Source organism: Thermobia domestica, chromosome 9, assembly GCF_964235325.1.
Source record: "Thermobia domestica chromosome 9, izTheDome1.hap1.1, whole genome shotgun sequence".
Classification (NCBI taxonomy): domain Eukaryota; kingdom Metazoa; phylum Arthropoda; class Insecta; order Zygentoma; family Lepismatidae; genus Thermobia; species Thermobia domestica.
The window spans coordinates 222,902,089-222,928,942 of NC_137462.1; the positions used below are offsets into that span (position 1 = coordinate 222,902,089).

At 32.8% G+C, this 26,854-nt stretch overlaps 1 protein-coding gene across 1 annotated transcript in view; it reads left to right on the plus strand.

Annotated features, from left to right (window-relative positions):
* tei (irregular chiasm C-roughest protein teiresias) overlaps positions 1-26,854 on the plus strand; it is a 369,851-nt gene that overhangs the window by 194,249 nt on the left and 148,748 nt on the right. The window contains exon 4 of the mRNA XM_081726610.1: positions 14,270-14,392. Coding sequence (XP_081582736.1) covers positions 14,270-14,392 — 123 coding nt within the window. The remainder of the gene's footprint in view (positions 1-14,269; positions 14,393-26,854) is intronic.

Below are 26,854 nucleotides of genomic sequence, written 5' to 3' on the forward strand. Positions count from 1 at the left end.
ATGTTATGTTATGTTATGTTATGTTTTTATTTTTTCTTTATATAATAAATGGATGTTAATAAAGCTAAGAAGTATATTAAGTTAAAAGAAGAACTTATTAAAAGATTTAAGGAAATTAAACAAAGTAATCGAAGCAAGTATGAAAAATTTAAAGAACAAGATCAGCCTGTTATTGATGCAATTAAAGATTTAGGGCAAGATATATCAAAAGTAGCAGAAGAAAATAAAAATCTAATTCAAGAGTTAGTTCCAGTTGTACATAAAAGTGCGAGAGTGGATTCAAGCTTATTAGAAACACCACCTATGTATGATAGTCCTATAAATGAAAGTGATACGCCTATAACAGAAGAAATAAAACACATGAAAAAACAAATTAAATATAAAGTAGAAGGAATAGAATCTTTAGCAACAACTCATTTTGGTAAGATTGCCTCAAGATACTATGCAACTAGAGATGATAAAAGTTTTGGAATACAACCATATGATGAAGATGGGAAAATTATACATATGATAGGAAATGCAGAAGTTAAAATTCATGGTGATGATTTAGTTATTAATAATCGACATTATACAGGAACAGAAGGTTTATGGGAATTATTGACAAAACATAATCCAACAAATTATAATGATGATGATCTAGAAAAATATAAACAAATAGTAATTGATTCTAGTGTTGCATTTCATAATAATGATCCAAGTACAAGAAAACAAAAATCTAGTAAAGGTAAAAAATATAAAGAAATTATCAAACCTATTTGGGATGAATATATAAACCCAACAACACCTTCAAAAAAGACACCAAAATCTGGAGAAGGAATAAAGATATATAACGAATTATCAAAAGAATACATATGGATGGATGATGTGAGGAAGTTAATTGATCGCTTGATTGTTATTGATGGGGAAGAAAAATCTGGAAATGATAACTTTTATAATGAGAAAGTAGGTATTATGGATATGATTAATTCTAAACTCATACAATTTATACCTAATGATCCAAAAGGTATAGGTTATTTGATAAAGATATTGAATACGCTACCACCAAAATTTTGGAATAGTGAAAAGTATGGAAAAGGATTAATGAATAGGATTTTAAACATGAAGGTGATACCTGAGTTACATATTCCAGGCTATGAATTTTGCGGACCTTTTACTAAGTTACAAGAAAGATTAGAAAGAGGTGATAAAGGTATTAATCCATTAGATGAGGCTTGTAAAGAACATGATATATACTATAGGGATATTAAAGATAGAGAATCAAGACATATTGCAGATAAGGAATTAGAAAATAAAGCTTGGGAAAGAGTTTTTGCTAAAGATGCTAATTTAATAACTGAAAAACTACCTGCTCTTGGAACTGCTTTAGTGATGAATACAAAAGTAAGATTTGGTTTAGGTTTATAAGTAAGATTTGGTTTAGGTTTATAAGTATTTTTTAGATTTAGGTATATATGTACTTTTTATGGAAATTTTTCATAAAAAGCTTTTAATTATATAATAAATATGCAGTTAAAAGGTTTTACATTTACGATTCCTAATCAGCAACCTAAACAATTAAATATAGATCACATTTTAACTAACAAACAACTCAAACAAAAGGAAGCAAAACTAAGTAAAGGGCAATGTATGTCTCTATCTCTTTCTATACCACAACTTAAGAAAATAAACAAAGAAATGAAGAGAAATGATAATAAAGTTCATTATGGTGGTTTTATATTTACTATTCCAACGATTTTAGCTTTAATAGGTGCTTTAGGTTCTGTTGCTGGAGGTGCGGCTGCTATTGCTAAGACTGTAGATGATGCAAAAAAGAATAAAGTGGAATTAGAGGAACAAAAGCGACATAACTTAGCAATGGAAGAAAAACAAGGTGGTAAGCTTTCAAAAAACGTAAACTCCAAAACAGTAAAGAAAAAGAAGAAATTAAACCTTTAAGTAATTTAGATCTAATACAATTTGTTAAAAAACTTAAGATAAGAAACTTTAGAGGTGTATTTATGAGTGATGAATTGCCTAAACATCCAAGGAAGAATGAGTGTGGTATTGTTAATTTTGATACGTCTAAAAATATAGGAACGCATTGGATTTGTTATTGGAAAAAAGGAAATAGAAAGTATGTGTTTGATTCATTTGGAGGTAATCCACCAAAAACACTCGTAAAATATCTTGGTCATAATATAGAGTACAATAGCAGCCGTATACAACATTTTAACGAGGTAATTTGTGGACATTTATGCATTACAGTGTTAAAAATGTTTACAGATGGGTATAGTTTTTCAGAAATTATTAGTCAGGTGAATAGGAATAAGGATATTTGGAGAAGTTATATTTAAGTTTTTATGGGTTTATTTTATGGGCTTAATTCATAAAACGATTACAAATATTTTTTTATAATAAATATGGATAAGATAGAATCATATGAATTACAATCCTTTAAACCTAATCAAAAAACAATCGAGAATTTAAATAAGCCAAACAGGTCTATTGAATTTGATATTGACGTGGGTGATGGCTTCATACATCCTTATTATGCTGATATTTATGTAACTTTTGAAATTAAAGGTAGAGATGCTGATGGAGAATATACTACTGGTCAAAATATTAGACTTATTAATAATTTCTTCCCACATTTGTTTTCTCAAATTCAAGTTAGTAAGCATGGACAGATATTAGATATTATAGATTATCCTGGTTTAACTTCAACAGCTGTAAACGCATGTACGATTTCAAAACCAGAGGCAAATCACTATGATGAATGTGGATGGGAAGGAATTACGTGGGCAAGAACAGATGAAGAAATAGTGTTTTTGCTAAGACTTTTGCCAGGATTTTGTTCAGATTTTAAAGATATTATGTGGAAAGGAGGATTGAAATATACATTTAAAAGAAGTGGTTCTGATGATAACGCATTTGCTATTTGGAAAACAAAAAAGCAGGATGGAACATATGAAGACAATCAACCGCATCCAGGTAAAATTAAGATTACAAATATGGAGTTAAGAATGCCTATTGTTAATTATGAACCTAACTATGCCACCTTGTTAAGATCTAATATGTTAAAAGAAGGTAAGATTCCTATTTCATTCAATACATATCAATGTTTACAGAAATCAGTTAGTGGTAAATATTTAGAATTCGATTTAACCACACAATTTAACTCAAGTGAATTTGATATGCCTAATTTTGTGATTGCCTTTTTTCAAACTGATAGAAATGATAATCAAGAAAAAGATTCAAGCTATTTTGATCATTGTAAAGTTCAGAATATCCATTTTCGTAATTCTAGAAATGAATCTTTCCCATTAGAATCTTTAAACTTAGATTTTGCAAAACATAAGTATTTGAAAGTTTATGAAATGTATACGGTATATAAGCGAGCTACAATTGGAAATACTGAGATGTTTTATTATCCTAAAGAATTTTTAGAAAATAGGCCGATGTTCGTAATTAACACAAGCAAGCATAAATCAGTAACTGTAAGTGATAGAACTAATTTGAAACTGACTGTTAATTTTGAAAGCGATGTACCAGATAAAACAATTTGCTATGTTGTTATGATTGGTAAGAAAAATTTAGAGTATGATGTTGCGAAAGAAAAAATAATTGAGAAGATATAAATCAATTATATATTTATTAGATTTGTTTAGTTTGTAAGTGTTTTTATGACAATATCATAAAAACTTATTTAATAAAATGACTATTCCAGATAACATTCCACGTGAGAATTTAATTGTGTTAATTGAAGATACTATATTAAATCTTGAGAAGTTATTAATGAAAAACAAAAGGAAGTTTAAGAGAATAAAATGTGTTTATACTACTCTTATTACGTTATCAATTCTATTATCAGCTTCTACAGGGTTCACCAATGTATTTATTCCTGTTACAGTGAATTCAATTATAACAACTGCATTTGCTTCGGCTTCTCCTGTTATCACTGGTCTATCAACACGGTTTAATATAGCTTCAAAGAAAGAATATTATAAAAATATGGTGAATCGAATTGGGTTGTTTAAAGATGAGCTTAATGTAATTAAACTCATGAATGGTGAATTAACAGATGAAAATGTAAGAGATATTGTTAACAGAATCAATGACATACTTAACGAAATTCGAGACTATTAGAAAAAAATTCTATATAATAAATACGATGGCGAGTCATATTGAACTTTTAAATAAACTTGGAAGTCTTGAACAAAAACAGGTTATTGGATTAAGAGAATTAGAATTAAATACAGAATATAAGATTGTGAAAATGGAAAAGATTAAAACTAAGTATGGAAAGAGCATATTAATTGAGTGTGAAGAGTTTAAGGTATTTCTTACACCTAGATTTACAAAACACTTAACAGATAAAATGATTGATGAGATCGTTAAAGATGGAATAAAAATCAAATACACTGGTTTAAAAGATAATTATCCAACTGTTGAGTTCTGTATGTAAATCCAAAAAATAATAAAAATGATCAAAAATATGTCGTCAGAAGTAAAAAAAAATGGAGTGAATAGAATGGATCCTCAAAAGAAATTTATACTTACTAATAATTTCAATGTAATTGTAAAAAATGTGCAAACCGAAGTTCAAGTAGTTTTTGATATTAATGGCTGTCTATTCAGCTTGAATTATGATCAGTGGACAGAGTTTAAGAAGTCATTGTTTCCTATAGAGAACGAGGTTAGCAGAAGATTCCATTATCAATATCCGAACTTGTAACTATCAATATACTAATTTGTAACTATTATATAATTATGTAGAATTTAGTTAACTTTTATGGTAAAATCATAAAAGTGTTTTTGTAATTTTATTTTTACTAAATTTAGTGATTTTTGTAACTAGATTTAGTGATTTTTTTGTTTTTGTAACTAGATTTAATGATTTTTTGTAACCAGATTTAGTGATTTTTTGAAGTCAAAACCGGTTATAACCAGATTTTGTAACTAGATTTAGTGATTTTTTGGTTTTTGTAACTAGATTTAGTGATTTTTTGTAACTAAATTTAGTGATAGAATGCATTAGAAGTTATTATGAGTAAGATAGAAGTTATTTGAGATGTGATAGAAGTTATTTGGGATAGGGAGTGCGCTAGAAATTATTAGGGGTAGATTAGAAGTTATTAAAGATGATAGGGTGACATATTGTTAAAATGGGCTAATAATAAATTTGTCTGCAGAATCCCCATTCCCTATCTACTAATAACACAACTGGTTATGCCTTGCCTTTTAATCAAAGGAACGAGCATCTAAGCTGTGTAAGTTTATTAGCATTATTAAATGCGAAAGAAAATTCATTCATCAAATTTTGATAAAATTCTTAATTTTTCCTCAAAATTAAGTATTGTTTATTTCTGGACTTGGCAACACTGTTTGTACAGTTAGTCAAATTACATCAGATATTTGTTTTGATCAGAAATTGATTCTGTATGTTTTAAATTGGTATTCACGAGACGACACAAAATGTTTGGGACAGAATTAGAAATTTGGTTATGAAATCAACTGGAACTTGACTAAGAAAAATGAAGAAAGTCATTTTTCATTTCCGTGTAATAGTTCCTAACCTCTATTTTCAACTAAAATATATTACATTTCTAACACTTTTCGTACGCAGAAGTAGTGAATATTTAATGGCTAGTCTATATAAGCCGCAGTTTTGGCACGGTTTTGATTTTTATCGAGAAATTTAGAGCTAATTGCTATCTTACAATATGCTTCACTGAAGAAAGTATGCAGAATTAACTGAGTCACTATGGAATACGAACACAACGTACAAAATAATAATATAAAAACTTAGCAAAAATATATCCACTTTCACTACAAGCACATAATGCAGAACATTTTAAAAATGAGCATGCTTGCTTTTTCGCTTGTGCGAAGCTGATTTGTCATCAGAAGTGAATGTCCAAATGTAATCTCCCATCACCGCGGTGTCCCAGCGCCCTTGGTATCTTATTTACATTTGTTCAATGTCTTGGTGAAAGCGTTCACCATGTTCTTCACTTACATCTGCTAAATTTGGACGGAAAAAATCAAGATGGGAAAACAAAAAAAAAAACGCAATTTCAACGACATTCTACAACCCGAATTGCGATATAGGTCAATCTAAGAATCTATTAACTCCCTATAATTTTCACTCCTATTTTTACCAAGAAAACCTTGCACTACCGCCCTAAAAGCTTCGCAAGTACTTCTTTCCTCTCGACTCATTCTATTCTGAAGTTCTTCAGACTGAAGCATCACACGTATCTGTAGGCCAGTAAATACGCCAGCTGTGATTTTAGCGTCAGTTAACTGTGGAAACATTTGCTTTATGTAAGAAAGAGCTGCAGAATGGGATCTAATGCTCTAACAAACTGTTCTATAAGTCCTAATTTTATGTGGAGTGGTGGAAATAAGATTTTTTCTCTTTCAACTAAAGGTACATGTGTGACATTGTGAGTGCCAGGAAGTAAATGTTTCCTTTCTGGCCACACCTTGAGTGTATAATGACGGTCAGTAGCTCTGCTATCCCAAAGGCAAAGAAAACACGAATATTTAGTATTGCCACTCTGCAAACCTAGAAGAAAACCGGTCATCTTAAGATCTCTACAAATATTCCATTTATATTTTTGGTACTCAATCTTTTCCAGCAATAATTTCACGTTTTCGTAGTCTTCCTTCATGTGGACTGAGTGTGCAACTGGTACAGAAGAATTCACATTTCCATTGAGCAGAAGAACTGTCTTCAAACTTCTAGATAAACTATCTATAAAAAGACGCCACTCCTCTGGTTGATGTGGGAAACCGATAGCTTCAAATAGACCAATAACGTCATGGCAATAACACAAACTTCCTTCCATTTTGAAGAATTGTGAAAAAGTCTTATACCTTTTCCAATATTTTGATATTTTACATGTTGGAAGGAAAAAATTCCACTCATTGAAATGTGAAGCAAGAAGTTCTGCCTTTGATTTGGGAAGATCTAAATCCCTTATCAAGTAATCAAGTTCTTGCTTATTAAGCAAATGTGGTTCTTTTTTCCTGGTTTCATGCGAAAAGCTGATATCAAGATCGGAAGATTCCACTGGCTCTCCTTCCGATGACAATGTCTCTGGTGGTTTTGATACAGGGAGTTCGTCACTTTGCGGAACTGGAGTAATGGATGAAGGTAAACTGGGGTATTCAATTTTTCTCCTATTCTTTCTGTTTTTACAATGTGTCACGTCAACCGAACAGAAGTAACAGTCATTATGGTGATTAGTAGGCTCTCTCCAAATTTGAGGAATATCAAATGGCATACATTTTCTGGTTCCCCGTAACCAACCTTCTAATGTAGAGCGGCAACTACCACAACACACATGCAGGGCCCAATGTTTGTCTTGATCACCTACGTGCACTCGAAAGTAAGCTTCATATGCAACACAGAACTTTGATCCAAGTACAATGTTATGGTTAAGTTCTTTGGAGCTTATATAATATCCACAAACATAACAAAATGAATCTGCTGACATTTTATCTTCCACAAAGCACCTAGTGAAATTAAATCAAATGCCACTGACATAATATAGATGCCACTGATATAATACTGTACGCAGCTGGCTATCCAAATGGAGTCATATAGAAATTTACTGACTTTACTTAAGTAAAAGTTAATATTTTTTGTAAAAGTTAGGGGAAAAAAGTAAGAAATTATATTTTTCTAGACAGTTATTTTCATTCAAAATAAATGCTGTATTCAAAATTTGTAATAAAAGTACTAAGTTCATTTATACGTAATTGTGTGTCATATATATTTTTATTTTTTATTTTCTCTTAGGCCTATAAGTTTTAAGTGTGACTTACAAGATCCGTGTAATTTAGTGTGCGAGCAAGTTCTTCAGAAACATTAAATGTAAGTAGCCTTTCGTACGGTATTGTAATTACTGTATGTACTGAATAACCACTGAATTGATAGAAGAACATACTGTACAGTATATGTAAGCCTAAATGGAATTTTCTTGGTCATTTTCAAATATCCTAACAACCTGTGGTCACAATTAGTTCGGATTTTCGACTTCCTACTGTATATGCTGCTGACATGTTACAGCAAGTAAGATGACTAGCATCAGGCCAAGAAATAGTTTCTAAATTATATTTTCCTGTTTTTGCCAATATTTCCAGACAAATTACTTTTTCTAATGGATTCAAAATTTTTGGAAATTTTACATAGAACAAAGAAGACATCTCTATAAAATACATGTTTGATTTAACATATTAATTAAAATGATTCGGCCCTGTTATTTTAACACTTCTCTGCCATCAAGGGGGGAACTTCAAAAGATTACTCAAGATAATTTTAATGCGTCTATACTAATCAAGCTAACTAGGATTATATTTTAGTTTCTTTTGTAGCCATAACTCCGTTCTATCATGGTGCTAACTTTGAAGTGTTTGGATGAGTTGTGGACAAAATTTCCCTCATCTAATACAAGAAACATAAGTACTCAATTATCTTAACTCTAAACTAGTAAATACAAAATATATTTAATTTTGAAAGCATAATATAATAAAATATTCGAAAATTTTAATTTTACCCAGATTTTCCGTTTGTTTTTCAAGTTCGGGAAAACTGTAAAAAACTGCTTTTTTCTACCCAAAATTTACGTTTTTTTCTCAGGCCTCCACAGCACTAGTCTGAACACATAGTGCACCGAACGCTCCTAACAATGGGCCTCCGCAGTCAACGAACCATTCATGTGCGAATGTTAACACCACGATATCGGCAACTACGACTGAAATGAATGCGTGATCATCGCCACTGGACCTTGGTATAGTGGCAGAGCGTTGTATAGTCTGACGAATCCCGATAAATTCTTTATCATTACGATGGGAGGGTGGGAATCCGTCGTATTCCAAGGGAACAGCTCCTTGACACCTGTACTGTGGGACGGAGACAAGCTGGCTGTGGCTTAATTATTATCTGGGGAACATTCACGTGAGCATCCATTTGTCTAGTGGAACTCGAGCAAGGTACCATGACGGCCGAGGCGTATTGCACACTGCTTGCAGACTACGCACACCCCTTCATGACAACCATGTTTCTCAACGGTAATAGCATTTTCCGACAAGATAATGCACCATGTCATAAGGCCAGGAGTGTGATGGGGTGGTTCGAGGAACGCAGAAGCGAGTTTCAAGTGATGTTTTGGCCCCCCAACTCGCCGGATCTGAACCCAGGTGACCTGTGTGTGCATATGTGGTGTCAACTCTCTCCAGCGACCTACCAAGGATCATTGTGTGCATGCCAAGACGTGTCGCAGTTGTTATCCGTGCCAAAGGTCGACATACTGACAATTAGGTAGGTAGTCATAATGTTCCGGCTGATGTGTGCATATATTTTAACTCGTATATTTTGTCTCGATTCGAATTACGAGACGTCTCGACTCGAATTCGAGTCGGGTCGAGACAGAGACTGTCGAGTCGAGACAGAAACATATTTTCGAGCCGATACAACATTTTCTCGAGACGAGTCGAGACAGGCTTAAATCTTGACTCGACTCGACTCGTGCGCATCCCTAATTCCACGGTCCACCTCATCCCTCCTAATAGTCGCGTAATAAATCCTTCCCCCTCCCAGGGATTTGGCCAGGGATACCTGGTCTACAGGCAAGAAAGTAGTCAAACCCAAAAATATAATTAATAGTCAATAGCCCCATTGAAGGCGAGAACTAGCTACGATCTTACTATCAATAGTGCAAATACAACGTCAGTTATAACTATTAAAGTGAGAACCAGTTATTACCTTAAAAATCACGGTTTGGCGGCCATTTTCCAATATGATGACCAAACCCGTCACCGGATATTTCAGGACTTTTAGTATGTTGTTATATACACCTTTCCAAAGGCATGTTTCAAAATTTTAGCTAGTTATGATTTTTTCTGAGTTTAGCTTTTTTTCTTTTTTGTATAATTTGAGTGGACTTACGAACCACGCACGGTTAGAGACTGTTAACTACAGACAACTTCTCAATTACAAATTGGAAAAGACCACCTTATTAAAACAAGAGTGAAAATGCAACAAATTTTATTCAATGCTTACTAGGAACGAAAGAAATATTTTGACAGAAGAGATACACAGAAGACCTGATCGAGTGTTAACTCTTTACACTTTTACGCGTGAGCAAGAATGTGAAAAATGGACAAATCAATATTGTGATCCTGGGTTTGTGGTCTCCAAATTAAACAACAACCTATTCGTGATTCAAATGCCTCACAATTTTAGAGATGAAATTCAAGACATCTCAATTGATGGAATAAAGCTTTTTAATAATGACAACGAACAACCATAAAGGGGCCCATAGACGATCCACGGTTTGTGCAAACATCGTGCTTGTGCAAACACCGTGTTTGCGCATACACGCAACCATACACGGTTCAACTGTTTGCACAAACTTCAGTTCAATTTTGAGTTTGATCGCGTAAACATGTCCATTGAAGCATCAGTGATAGTAATTGCGTGTGTCTTGGAAGGAGAAATACCAGCAAACCCGAAAAGGTAAATCTTGTACTTCCAGATGTTGTACTTGCATTTATGTTCTTTAGATCTCTGCGGTATGCAGGACAAAATGATTTTATTCCTCACTGACTCTCAATCCGCCTCCTGATTTATTTTCTTCATTTTATCCACCAATTTCTTGTTTTCCGCATTTTTCAGATTCCTGTTTTTATAATCTTGACCCTTTACCTTCCGCAGTTCGGATAAAGTTTGATAAAGTTCAATAAATTCTCGTCACAATTATTGACTCCTATTCATTGACGCCATAGCGCGAGAAATAAGTGTCTGTACACCAGGCCTCCTACTCGGAAATAAACCTCGTGTTTACACAAACATGCCCATACACGGTCCACGTGATTCCACAAAATCATGTTCGTGTAATCAATTTTCGAACGAGTTCGATATGATAAAGGTTTGCACAAACGTTTGCGCAAACAGTTTATACAGACTATGAAAAGAATAAAAATGTCATTTTTCATTATTTATTACAAAATACTTCATATGACAAGTTGCAGACTTCATGTAGTAAGCAGGAATATACTAAACAAAGAGAAATGCAAAGTGCACTTTAATTAGTCTGCATGATTAACAATTAATTTAAAGTTTTAAAAATGCAATTATAATGCAAACAAGCTAAGCTTTAGGAGACCACCAATTGAGATACAAATCTCAGAAAGACAAATTAATAAGGCGAAAGTTATAATATTTACAGTGTGAATATCGGTTTTCTAGTTCTCTCATGTCTCTGAATATTAATGTCCAGAAAAACGTCCATGTATGTGTCCATTAGAGTCGAAGTTCCAAAAAGAGAGATGAGGGAAAACGGATGTCTGTGTAATTTTTTTAAAAACTATTTATACGATTTTGTTTTCTTGTAAATACTACTTTCACTTTGGTAAAATCCAAGAGCTTAACTACGTCAAAGTTGTTTTGCACAGTGTGTATGTCCTTGGATTTTCCCTTTTGTTCAAAATAATTTTGTTTTCTTCACCTGAGAACTTATCAAACAAAAGTTTAATTTCACATACATACATGATTATTTTTTTAAATATTTCAACAATATAAAATTATGATTTTTGATTAAACAACACAATATGGTCAGCCAGTGTACCTCATGAGCTCTTGCGACTCGAAGTTTTGCATTTTTTTTTCAGCACACAGAGGTAGGATGGATTGGAGGAGGCTTAGATAAGGAAAAAATTGCTTTTAGTTTCTATAGTTACATAGGTCTAATATTGAAATACTGACGACTTTTGGTATGTAGTAGTAAATTAAACTTTCTGGCGCTACAGCCCATGAAAGACTATGGTCAGCCAGATGGTTCGCGTTCCGCTGGGTAATGTTTCACCAACGCATCCGTTCCGAGGCTTCATTATTTTTGGCTTTCTAGAGTAGAATTCGCTACCCTCTACTTCAGGCAGCTTCCTAATTGCTTTATGATGTCAATACAGGAAACGTTTAGTACTTCCACTGAGAATAGAAGCAGGGATCATGTCAGCGCCGTATCTTAATTTTTTCTCGGGGGCAAGCATTATTATTTGGGTCCCCTAGTAACTAAGATCGCGTAGGCCTCCCCTTCTTTTCGTCTTTCTCTTACTCTTTGTGGGGTCCAGGAGCCCGTGGGTCCTCTTGCACGGCAAGGTATGCGGGGCAGTTAGTTACGCCCTTGGGCCCGTTTCATACATGACAAATTAATTAAGGGGACAATATTGACAAATCTCAAAGCCATACGAATAAATATTATTTCTAGGGCTCCTAATATTGCATTTCGTTACTGAAATGGGCCCGCGATTCATTTTTGTTTTACATACCTTTAGTGTGCAGTTTCGTTTATGTAATGTAGTGAACCTGTTTGATGCTTCATTTATAATTTCATGTTCGTATCGTATATGAGTAAGAAAATTTTGTCTTAAAGTGGGCCCCTCGAACGGCGGGGAGCTTCTCTGGGGGCAAAATGTTGTATATGAAATGTCTAACTGTCCAGGATTTTCCCTTTAATTGTGATCAATTTAAAGAAGTCCCATGGTTCGGGATCCATTATACAACGATAATGTATATTTTTGTATGTACTTTTTAAGTATTGTTATTATTTACGAGCAAAAGTGTTGTTTTAAAGGCACAAGCATTTAAGGAGAACGAGAAAAATATAAAGAAATAATTTAAATGTTTGTATCATATTGAAATATTTGTTAATCTGGTTGCTATAACGGCTTGTTTATCTGTTTGATGTCGTTGTTATGGTAACTATAAAATATAGAACGAAGTGCCATATTGTATAGACTGGATGTATAATGTTTTAATGTGATAAAGACGATATACGTTGAAAGGTAATATATATATATTCAAAACTGCATAATTGTGTTGTTTGATTCATGATAATCTCATGAACTGTATAAGTATTATTTTCGAATCAGGGAACGTAACGTAACAAAAGTAAATTAACGTTACAAACTTTCCCACATAAGCACTTTAAGCCCCAGATATCTCTTTTACACTAATTCCATATTCATTATACAGTAATATATACAAATTATTAGGAAACAAATATTATAACTGTTCAAATCTACAACATCATACAATACAGCAGTTTATATCACGGCCCAAATACAATAAATAGTATTGGGTGTTGTCGCTTAAAATTTTTGCTTAAGTTGTGGAAAAAAGGATAACATTTAAAAATACATTGAGTTTTTCAAAGAACAAAATGCTAGTTTAACAGTGTACTCATACACTCCAGTAACTACCAGTGGCAAACAAAATTTTGGGAAAGACTAGCATAAGATTCACAATTTATACATTCTTCGGAACAAAGTCCTTGTTCGTTGGTAAGATAATTAAATGCTCCGTGTGCTCATGCGCCAAAGACATCCTGTGGTCACTAACAACGTTAGATCCCATACTTAATATTTGTTCACTAGGAACACTTGTAGCTTCCGCCGAAAAGTATTTCCTTGCTAACTTTGCCATTTTTGGAACCTCCTTACTACAGTGTATCGGTGCCAGCACGCTAATGGGATAGATACAACATCACAAAATGGTAGTCTTTAATACATCTGCATTTCATTCGACTCTGCTGCACTTATGTATTTTCAACGAAGGAAAGTGGCGAAACCTTCTTTCTAGCTATTTTTCCAGGTAGGCATGAATCTTCAGATGTTTGAGCAACATCTACTATAGTTGGTGTTAACTTTAATTCTTCCTGAACTAACGATTTTATCTTGATTTCATTCTCACTATTATAAAATAAACTTTTTAATCGAAGATGTAGATCAAGTACTGCTCTATATTTAATTTCCCCATACAGGCCGTAAGGCACGAAACCCCCAGGAGTTTAAGGTGAGTTTAATGTTTCATTCTAAACGTAGGTTTCTCTGGAATAGTATCCACCCTTCAAGTAATTGCCCCGCTCCCTCTTCCAGGGCATCTCTTCTAAATCCATCCATGCCGTAAAGTTGTCTTCCAACTGATACTGTATTAAGGGTTTTATTCCAATTTCCGAAACATTAGTAAAAATACCCACACAGTATGAATCCTCAATTGTTTCAGTAATATCTAAATAATTTTACATCTGAATGATAAAATAATAGAATAACTGCACCAAGTGTCATGCAATTCAGGTGATCAATATTTCTAAAACAAGCTTTTGAATTTCCTGCACTCAAAATTAATCCAACACACTTGTATTATGACAAATGTAGGCCTATCCACTAATTAATGCCGATTCAGTTTTATGTAATATGTAATTGCAGGTTTTCTTTACAGACGTGCCATCGTTTGGGATTGCGAGAGTGCCAGGTTTTGGGTATCCCCTGCGAGAAGGAATTCCTGTGTCATTAAAATGTGACGTGGACTCAAATCCACCTTCAAGCCCGATTTGGCTAAAAGGTAAGTAATGAAAACTATTGAAACTTGTATGTTTCATGAAACAATAACATTAAATTTTGATGTAGAGTAAGTAGGTTCTTGGTTTTCAAACTCTGTCTTTGAAGGTCATATGAACTATTGAAACACCGAAGCTATGTTAAGAACATTTTTTGTAGAACGTTACTCATCCTTTCAGTATCTTTCTTCGAGATCATAAAAACAATTGCTCCAATCTGTCTCCATAAAACAAAAACTAGTATTATGAAAAAGGAGTGCTCCCAAACTCACCTGTACACGATTCCAATAGAAATGGTTATGTGTGCAAGCTGCCACTTGAAATCAGTAATTTGTGTCTTTCCCTTCTAAGTGAAAAGATGAAAGTAATTATTCTCCAATTAAATCAAAACATCATATGAGTTTTCGTATCTTTACTTTCTTTTTCTATTTCCTATATTGGGAACCTAATTTTATTAAAATTGAGTTTAAGCTGGATGTATGGCCCTCAAAACGGGGAACGAAATAGAGTATATATGTGCAGAGATTCTGAAACACATTGTAAAATCCTGTTTTCTTAAATTTTTAAATACTTTGTATATACATATGTATGTATGTAAACAGGATGTGTAAATAGTTACATTAATATGCTTAAGTTTCTAATAATTTAACTTCCATTATGGCCTCTGTCTCCTGAAAAAACGTGGATTCCCGTGATTTGCACGTAGTTTCATTTTAGATAAATCAACTTCTTTTTTATTATATTTTTCTTGAACTTTTATATTTCTTCACACAAACTATATGAGACTTGGATATATAAAATAATTCAATAAAACCTTAAAAGTAATATTTAGACTGTTACATCTTCGCGGGAAAAATTCTATAGAGTTTGAAACGAATGTTTCAACATAGTACTTTTCTCGAGGTAGCTTGCATATACCAAAGCGGAGTAACGGGTGTTTGAAACGAGGTATAAAGAATAGAGTATCTAAGGAATTTCTCAAGTTACGGTAATAAAATTGGTTATATAAACGTCTTATGAAAAGCGAATGGGCATGTTTCGCAGCATTTCCGAAACTTGTTTTAGGTCTCCCGGCCAGTCATTGCCCTTTTCTGACCTGGATCTAGGGTTGCCAGATTAGTAAAGTCAGAAAGGAGGACACTTTGACTTAAAAAAAAAAGTAAAAAAAAAAGTTGCTTTTACCGAAATTTAAGTTGGCTTCCAGATTTATATTTAGTTGTCTCTGCATGTTTAAAGAAGTCACACTTTCTTTTGTTGGAAATCTCAATGTTACAGTAACAAATAGTACAATATACGTAACGATTACTTTTGCCTTTTCCGTACACATGGGAATGCATTTTCCCAGAATTTAGAATAATTACAAGCTCTTTTAGGCATGTCGTCAAATTCTTTCGTTAATATTCGATTTCAGACTAAAAATACTTGACAAAGTTGACCATAATCTTCTTTCTTTCTCGTTATTAAAGAATAGGACTAAAATTATATTCTGGATCACAGTTCATAGACGCAATTAAGTGACAAATACAGGTTTTCAGATCAAAGCCGAACTGTTTATGTAAATTAATCGTCAGTCAATATCTTATACATACAAATGAAAATTGATATTATTTCAATGTTGCCACTACTGTTTTCAAAATTATACATTGGGTTCACCAAATACAGTATTGTAGTGCCCCACGATCAAGTATTTAATAAACGCATGGTACTAATAACTTATTTATCGTATCTCAATTCTGGCATAGCACAGGGGGTGTATTCATTTTCTCAACCCCTATTTTAAGACAATGAATACCTATGTAACATAGCGATTCGATACGCTCTTTGAACCGATTTGGATGAAACTCGGCATATGGAGGTTTTCGACCATGCTGATTACGAATGTTATATTTACTTTTACCTGGGTCACGTAGTTTATGTGGGATACGCCCTTTGTATGACACTTAAAACCTAATAAATCAAAAAGGAAGCAACGTATTGAAGTGCTGTTTCGACATTTAGCAATAGGTCATCAGGTACTACATGTCCCAAAATTAGTGGTCATCGAGGTCAAAGGTAAAAATACTTAAAACCAAATAACTCGAAAACTGAGCAAAATATTGAGGTGCTGTTTCCACATTTAGTAATTGGTCATTCACTACTACATGTTCCAAATTAATGATCATCGACGTCAAAGGTCAAAGTACTTAAAACCTAATAACTCGAAAATGGATCCACATATTGAGGTGTTGTTTCCCCATTTAGTAATTGGTTAGCAACTACTACATGTTCCAAAATAATGATCATCGAGGTCAAAGGTCAAAGTACTTAAAACCTAATAACTCGAAAATGGATCCACATATTGAAGTGCTGTTTCCACATTTAGTAATTGGTCATCAGGTACCACATGTCCCAAAATAATGACCATCGAGGTCAAAGGTCAAAATACTTAAAAGCTAATAACTCGAAAATGGATCCACATATTGAGGTGCTGTTTCCACATTTAGTAATTGGTCATCAGGTACCACAAGTTCCAAAATTAGTGGTCATCGAGGTCAAAGGTCAAAATACTTAAGACCAAATAACTCGAAAATGGATCCACATATTGAGGTGCTGTTTCCACATTTAGCAAGAGGTCATCAACTACTACAAGTTCCAAAAATAATGACCATCGAGGTCAAAGGTCAAAATACTTAAAACCTAATAACTCGAAAACGGAGCCAAATATTGAGGTGCTGTTTCCAAATCTAGTAATTGGTCATCAACTACTACAAGTTTCAAAAATAATGGTCATCGAGGTCAAAGGTCAATCTCGTAAATGAAACCACATATTGAGATAACGTTGTGTGATCTATTCAATTTTGTACAAAGCAGAAAAACAGTGAAGAAGGAATAAATTTGAGTGGCTTATTTACTTTTGTATTAATGAGAAAGAAATCAAAGGAACACAATTTTAACCAGCGCAGAATTTCTGTACGTTTTTAGGCTGTTCAAATAGATTAACAAGAAAGCAAGCAAAGATATGCCGTATTAACTAGCTATGTATTATTTAAGCAAAACGAAGGGCTAAATTTGAGAAAGCGAACATGGACAATTTTACTCAAATTTGGATGGAGTATTTATCTTTGTATGAACCAGAAAAAAAAATGAAGAAGATCCGTTTTAACTAGTTCAATATTTCTGTATAATTTTGTACTACCCAAATAAACGAAATTTTATTTTTGTACCAATCACAAGAAAATCAAAGAAGGGTCGTTTTATACCTTTTATGTGCTATTCAAATAATAGAGGGAACAAATTTCAGTGGTCTATTTTATTTTTGTACCAATCAGAAGAAAAGCAAAGATATACCATTTTAACTATTTAAACAAACGAAAAGATAAATTTGAATGACCTATTCAATTTTGTACCAACGAGAAATGCCATTTTGTACTATTCAAATAAACCATAAAACCGAAGAAGGTTCATTTTAACTAACTCAGACTTTTATACCATTTTGTACTACTCCAATAAACGAAGGAATACCAACCAGAAAAAAAAGAAGTGAAGATTAGGTGGATTATTTTCTTTTGTACCAACTAGAAAAGAGAAGAAGAGCTACTTTAACTAGCTCATTATGTACTGTTTAAACAAACGAAAATTGACCATTATGTAACTTTTGAACTTCTGAAATGTTCTATTTTTGTATCAATCAGAAAAACCCGAAGAAGGATCATTTTAAGAGGTTCATAATTTCGATGTTCTACTTTTTATACCAACGAGAAAAAAATGAACTAGCTGAATATACGAAAGAATAAATTTAAATGAGCTATTCAATTTTGTACCAATGAGAAATGTCATTTTAACTGGTTCAGAATTTTACTACTCAAATAAACAATGGAGTATTTAGTTTTCTACCACCGAGAAAAAAAGAAATTGCACCATTTTGGAGTATTCAAATAAACAAAAATCAATTAAACGAAGTAATGGATTTGAAAAACCGAAGTTGAGTATTTTATACCATTTGGTATTATTTCAACAAACAAAGGAATAAGCAAAAAAGGATCATTTTATATCATTTTCATCTAGTCTAATAAACGAAGGCATACATATGAGTGAGACCAGAGAAAAAAACGAAGAAGACCCATTTTAACTAACTGAGAATTTCTGTACCTTTTTGTACTATTTAAACAAACGATGGGATAAATTTTTTTGACCTGTTTTTTGTACTAACCAGAAAAATCGAAGAAGGTACCTTTATACTAGCCCAATGAGCGAAAGAACAAATTTGGGTGTTCTACTTTTTTATACCAAACAAAGAAGAACCATTTTGTATTACTCAAATAAACGAAAGAAAAAGCGAAAAAGACATTTTTAACTAGCGTAGAATTTCTATAACGCAAAAATTAATTTGGATGGAGTAACAAGAAAGAAAGCAAAGATATGCCATATTAACTATTTAAATAAACGAAGGGATAAATTTAAGTGATCTATTCCATTTTGTACCAAGGAGAAATGCCATTTTTATCTAGCTTAGAATTTCTAGTGCATGTTGTATTATTTAAACAAAACGAAGGGCTAAATTTGAGAAAGCGAACATGAACCATTTTACTCAAATTTGGATGGAGTATTTAGCTTTGTATGAACCAGAAAAAAAAGTGAAGAAGAACCATTTTAACTAACTCAGATCTATATACCATTTTGTACTACTTTTTGTACCAATCAGAAGAAAATCAAAGAAGGGTCATTTTAACTAGCCAAGCAGAAAAAAGGAAAGAATTAACACTTTGTACTAATCAAGTAAACGAAGGTATAAATTTGTACTAACCAGAAAAGGAGAAGAAGGTTCAGCATTCTAATTTGTGTGACCTATTCACTTTTATACCAACCACAAAGGTCCATTATAACAAGCTCGGTATTTTTATACCATTTTGTATTACTCTAATACATTTGGGTGGTCTATTTTATTTTTGTAACAATCAGAAGAAAAGATTAGAATTTTATACCTTTGTGGTGTTACATTTTGTATATTTTTGTGTCATCCAGAGAACAATTTAAATTGACTCTCCCTGACAATTCAGTTGCCGGTAATTCAGTATTTACATGTGCTAGTCTAATGTTTGTAATCTATTAAATTCTTAATATTACAATACTACAAATTGATCCATTTAACAGTTCAATTCTTTCTAACCCCTTGTAATTTTAACTCTAATATGTTCTTCTATTCTTACACAATCAAATGCATATGCTACAGTGTCTCAGTGTTCATTTACAGAATTAAATAATTGTTTATCTTTCTCTAAAAACGTTTCTACTATTTCTTTGATATAATAATCACACTCTGTAATGTATTCATATACCAGATTAAATTTTTTCTCCACAGTATAAGTGTTCATAATATTGCAACCTTTAAAATGCTTCTTTAAATAAAGTTTATAGATTTTCTCTCTCATTTAACGTTTAATTAAGATCGTCCACACCTTTTGTAATAATTCGTAATCATACTGCAGCAAACAGTTGTGACCTTTTTCATTTTCATTATGTTTAGAACATGCTTCGCATAATAATACAGAATTTGGTGTATACTCATTAAATAATTGTATAACACATGTATCACTAATACTTCCGCACTCATTAGCTTCCACTTCAAAACAGGTAATATTTGAAACACAGTCTCATCACTTTCCGGGAGTATTTCATCATTATATCTATTATAGCGTCTAAAATAATACACTTCTTCTATTTCTTGTGTTGGATATATGATTCTCACTTTATCACATAATTCATCTGGCAAATCGGGTCAGACGGGTGAATTAACAGTATAGGTTTTTCGTTTTCACGCTGAATTTATTTTTCTCTAGGTAAAACATAAACAATTTCCATGCTAGTCATTTTTCTGCTCTTCAGCAAAAACTAATCAAGTGTGATACATCTATTTATATACCTACAATAAAAGCATTCTATGCATTCTCCGTGTTTAATAATATGTTTTCAAGGCAATATAACATCATGATGTATGTTCTATTATTTTCCAAATATACTCCATAAACTTATATTCCATTATAATAAAATACATAAATGCAAAAATATATATTTGTCTTTTTGAACTTAGACGAGGAAGGAAAGTCTAAAAAAATAATTGAATCGTTGAGCAATAGGCAGTACCGTAGGACCCACACTATACTAGCAATACAAATGTTAGGTAACGCATTCGTAACGTTGTTTAAATATCTGCAGCAACATGGAACTTTGAAAACTTCTCTTACTTTGATATAATCTCTTCTTCTGCTGTGATTCAAAATGGACAAGTATGCTGTTATGATTTGTCGTCATTCATCAGTTTTCTTTAGAACGCAAATTGCTATGTAGTCTGTTCTACACAATTATTACGCAACTCTGGTTTGTTAAATCTCACGTTCAAATATTTTATGAGCCTTTCTTAGTGACGGGAGAGTGAATTTAAATTGTTCTCTGGATGACACAAAAATATACAAAATGTAACACCACAAAGGTATAAAATTCTAATCTTTTCTTCTGATTGTTACAAAAATAAAATAGACCACCCAAATGTATTAGAGTAATACAAAATGGTATAAAAATACCGAGCTTGTTATAATGGACCTTCGTGGTTGGTATAAAAGTGAATAGGTCACACAAATTAGAATGCTGAACCTTCTTCTCCTTTTCTGGTTAGTACAAATTTATACCTTCGTTTACTTGATTAGTACAAAGTGTTAATTCTTTCCTTTTTTCTGCTTGGCTAGTTAAAATGACCCTTCTTTGATTTTCTTCTGATTGGTACAAAAAGTAGTACAAAATGGTATATAGATCTGAGTTAGTTAAAATGGTTCTTCTTCACTTTTTTTCTGGTTCATACAAAGCTAAATACTCCATCCAAATTTGAGTAAAATGGTTCATGTTCGCTTTCTCAAATTTAGCCCTTCGTTTTGTTTAAATAATACAACATGCACTAGAAATTCTAAGCTAGATAAAAATGGCATTTCTCCTCGGTACAAAATGGAATAGATCACTTAAATTTATCCCTTCGTTTATTTAAATAGTTAATATGGCATATCTTTGCTTTCTTTCTTGTTACTCCATCCAAATTAATTTTTGCGGTATAGAAATTCTGCGCTAGTTAAAAATGTCTTTTTCGCTTTTTCTTTCGTTTATTTGAGTAATACAAAATGGTTCTTCTTTGTTTGGTATAAAAAAGTAGAACACCCAAATTTGTTCTTTCGTTCATTGGGCTAGTATAAAGGTACCTTCTTCGATTTTTCTGGTTAGTACAAAAAACAGGTCAAAAAAATTTATCCCATCGTTTGTTTAAATAGTACAAAAAGATACAGAAATTCTCAGTTAGTTAAAATGGGTCTTCTTCGTTTCTTTTTCTCTGGTCTCACTCATATTTATGCCTTCGTTTATTAGACTAGATGAAAATGATATAAAATGATCCTTTTTTGCTTATTCCTTTGTTTGTTGAAATAATACAAAATGGTATAAAATACTCAACTTCGGTTTTTCAAATGCATTACTTCGTTTAATTGATTTTTGTTTATTTGAATACTCCAAAATGGTGCCGTGTGCGTGGGTTTCCTCGGGGTTCTCCCGTTTCCTCCCACTTTCTTCATTCCACCATTTCATTCATTACTCATCATCACCGTCTCCTTTAGCCTAACCGGCATAACCGTTGGACGTAAAACTCAAAGATTTCATTTTTCATTTTTTCCAAAATGGTGCAATTTCTTTTTTTCTCGGTGGTACAAAACTAAATACTCCATTGTTTGTTTGAGTAGTAAAATTCTGAACCAGTTACAAATGACATTTCTCATTGGTACAAAATTGAATAGCTCACTTAAATTTATTCTTTCGTATATTCAGCTAGTTCATTTTTTTCTCGTTGGTATAAAAAGTAGAACATCGAAATTATGAACTTCTTAAAATGATCCTTCTTCGGGTTTTTCTGATTGATACAAAAATAGAACATTTCAGAAGTTCAAAAGTTACATAATGGTCAATTTTCGTTTGTTTAAACAGTACATAATGAGCTAGTTAAAGTAGCTCTTCTTCTCTTTTCTAGTTGGTACAAAAAAAATAATCCACCTGATCTTCACTTCTTTTTTTCTGGTTGGTATTCCTTCGTTTATTGGAGTAGTACAAAATGGTATAAAAGTCTGAGTTAGTTAAAATGAACCTTCTTCGGTTTTATGGTTTATTTGAATAGTACAAAATGGCATTTCTCGTTGGTACAAAATTGAATAGGTCATTCAAATTTATCTTTTCGTTTGTTTAAATAGTTACAATGGTATATCTTTGCTTTTCTTCTGATTGGTACAAAAATAAAATAGACCACTGAAATTTGTTCCCTCTATTATTTGAATAGCACAAAAAAAGATATAAAATGACCCTTCTTTGATTTTCTTGTGATTGGTACAAAAATAAAATTTCGTTTATTTGGGTAGTACAAAATTATACAGAAATATTGAACTAGTTAAAACGGATCTTCTTCATTTTTTTTCTGGTTCATACAAAGATAAATACTCCATCCAAATTTGAGTAAAATTGTCCATGTTCGCTTTCTCAAATTTAGCCCTTCGTTTTGCTTAAATAATACATAGCTAGTTAATACGGCATATATTTGCTTGCTTTCTTGTTAATCCATTTGGATAGCCTAAAAAGGTACAGAAATTCTGCGCTAGTTAAAATTGTGTTCCTTTGATTTCTTTTTCATTAATACAAAAGTAAATAAGCCACTCAAATTTATTCCTTCTTCACTTTTTTCTGCTTTGTACAAAATTGAATAGATCACACAACGTTATCTCAATATGTGGTTTCATTTACGAGATTGACCTTTGACCTCGATGACCATTATTTTTGAAACTTGTAGTAGTTGATGACCAATTACTAGATTTGGAAACAGCACCTCAATATTTGGCTCCGTTTTTGAGTTTTGACCTTTGACCTCGATGGTCATTATTTTTGAAACTTGTAGTAGTTGATCACCAATTATTAAATGTGGAAACACCACCTCCATATGTGGATCCATTTTCGAGTTATTTGGTCTTAAGTATTTTGACCTTTGACCTCGATGACCACTAATTTTGGAACTTGTGGTAGTTGCTATTAAATGTGGAAACAGCACCTCAATATGTGGATCCATTTTCGAGTTATTAGCTTTTAAGTATTTTGACCTTTGACCTCGATGGTCATTATTTTGGGACATGTGGTACCTGATGACCAATTACTAAATGTGGAAACAGCACCTCAATATGTGGATCCATTTTCGAGTTATTAGGTTTTAAGTATTTTGACCTTTGACCTCGATGGTCATTATTTTGGAACTTGTAGTAGTTAATGATCTATTACTAGATTTGGAAACAGCACCTCAATACGTTGCTTCGTTTTTGAGTTATTAGGTTTTAAGTGTCATACAAAGGGCGTATCCCACATAAACTATCAGACCCAGATAAAATAAGTATGATATTTGTAATCAGCATGTCCGAAAACCCCCATATACGGAGTTTCACCCAAATCGGCTAAAATTGTCATAGAAAGGGCGTATGCCACATAAACTATAGGACCCAGGTAAAAATAAGTATGATATTCGTACTCAGCATGGTTGAAAACCTCCATATGCCGAGTTTCATCCAAATCGGTTCAAAGGGCGTATCGAATCGCTATGTTACATAGGTATTCATTGTCTTAAAATAGGGGTTGAAAAAAAAATCTTATATAATTTCTGCTATGTTCAATTAGGGGTGGAGAAAATGAATACTCCCCCTGTGCTATGTCCGCTATATTTCGTAGTCTCTGTTATGGTAAATAAGCCATACTCTTGTATTAGATCTGCTATGTAATCTGTGCTATGTTATAGTAGGGGTTGGAAAATATGCTCATAAAAGGGAATGAATACACCCCCTAAAATGGAGGTGGTTGTGTTTATTATCTGCTCTGCTATGTAGTAAATAGTCTTATGCTAAAGGGTTGAAAACAAATACACCTCTGCTATGTGTTCGTAGGGGTTGGAAAATATGCTCATAAAAGAGAACGAGTACACCCCTAAAATGCTGTGTGTTCTTAGTCTCAGTGTAATTTCTGCTGTGTTAAAATCGGGGTTGGAAAACTAGTTCATTCCTAAAAAGTGCTAATAAAAGGGAATGAATACACCCCTAAAATGGATGATGTTGTGTTTATTATCTGCTCTGCTATGTGTTCGTAACTGCTATGTTACATAATCTTATGCTAAGGGGTTGAAAACGAATACACCTCTGCTATGTGTTCGTAAGGGTTGGAAAATATGCTCATAAAAGAGAACGAGTCCACCCCTAAAATGGAGGTTATGTGTTACGTAGTCTTATGCTCTGTTGTGTGTTCATAGTCTCAGTGTAATTTCTGCTATGTTAAAATAAGGGTTGAAAAAATATGCTCATAAAAGGGAACGAGTACACCCTTGTTACGTAGTCTTATGTTCTGCTATGTTAAAATACTGCTATATGTTATCAGCTCTTCTATGTGTTCGTAATCTTATGTGTTATCTCCTATGTTAAAATAGGGGTTGAAAAATATGCTCATAAAAGGGAATGAATACACCCTTGAAAAAGTGTTCATAAAAGGGAACGAGTCTTATGTGTTACCTGCTCTGCTGTGTGTTACGTACTCTTATGTGTTATCTGTTTTGCTTTGTGTTACGTAGCCTTATGTGTTATCTGCTATGTTCGAATAGGGGTTGGGAAAATATGCTCATAAAAGGGAACGAGTTCACCCCCTAAAAAGTGGTCATAAAAGAGAACGAATACACCCCCTAAAAAGTGCTCATAAAAGGGAATAAATTCACCCCTAAAATGGAGGTCGTAAAAGACCGTGGGCTCACGGTGTACGGTGCTCAATTTCCCAGGGGCTTGTGAGTTGTCCTAGGTTGTTCCAGGTTGTTCCAGATCGATCCATTTTCTACTACTAACCATTATTGGTAACACTTGTGACAGTGTCTTACAAAATGATGAATCGTAATCTCTAAGTAATTTTATTTCCAAGAATAAAACAGAAAAAAGTATTTTTTTCGTTTTTAAACAGCCTATGGCGTTGCTCTCATATAGTGTGGGTTCTGGGCAACGGCCCGAGTAGGTTCGTTTTCAATACATTCGATTTTTCTGCAAGGTGCGTGGGCAGTGTATTAAGAATGTGGGCATCCTTGACATAAGCACTTAAATTTTGCCAGTGTGCCAGAATCAGAACTATTCGGTATGAGTTCGTTTATGGTTTAAATTTTAAAATATATGTAAGTAAATTGTACTTAAAATTCAAAAATTCTTTGTATAAAAATATTAATTATAAATGTGTAATTACATCATTAAATAAGTCCTGGTGTCTGTTGTAACTTGTCAAGAAGACCAGGGGATAGCGACATAAATTTCAAGAACTAATGATTTTAAGTGAACTATGGTAACATCAATGACTCTGGGACTGATACGTTGAAACGTGAGACAAAGATGAAAAAGTTGAAAAAAAATAGTGCCAACTAAATATTTCTTCCAAGGAACATAAGTTCACCAATATACATACATAGCTATCACACACACACATATATATATATATGACATCACAAACTACTATCATATCCAATGGTGATCAATTGTCGACGTCCTAAACCGTGAATACTCGTGAAGAAAGAATGAAATAAACCATAAAATCAGAAAGTGTGAGGCAAGAACATCGGAAAATTAAAATAAATAAATAAATAACAGCTTAGTTTAGGACTCGAATCAGGTTTAAAACGTTTGAACCCGAACTCAAAGATGGTTCTTAACACGCACGCCTATCAAATCAAGTTTAAAGATACTGGTGTATGTGTGTAAAGTCGATTAAGTAAAAAAAATGAGAAATTATGATTTTAACAAGGTCTTATGTAAAAAAGATTCTGCACCTTTGTGTCTAGTCGGCTAAGCCATAGCTTCATATCTAAGCGAGATATACAGTAGAGGTGTACATATTCAGACAAATGGGCAAAGTAAATATTTTACGTGTGTAAAGACGGTTAAGTCATAAAACGTGACTTGTCTGACTTTGCACTATTCTTACTTTATGTGCGTAATAGGTTAAGTCAAGATTGAATGACTTGTCCGATTTTACGCCTGATATACTGGTATCATGAGTGTCCAAATACGGTTAAATTGAATTGATATAGGGTATGAAACTTAATATTATTCCTTCTGTCATTGAAAAAATGTGTTTTAATAGTGTGTATATAAAAGTATACTATTACATTTAGATTTGGTTGCTAAAGATACATTATTACAAGCTAATAATAGTAGTAATATTAGTTTTGTTTAGACTAAAAAATAAAAGGAAAGCTCACACAAACTGTCGGTTTCTTTACATATTTTCTTTTCCTTTTTAAAGCTAACTTTTGAAACACTAAACTGGAGAGGAAATTCTAGATTTAAATTGTTAATAAAGCCACCGCAAATACAATAGAAATCTTTCATTCGAAACATTATTTAATCAGTAATATGACT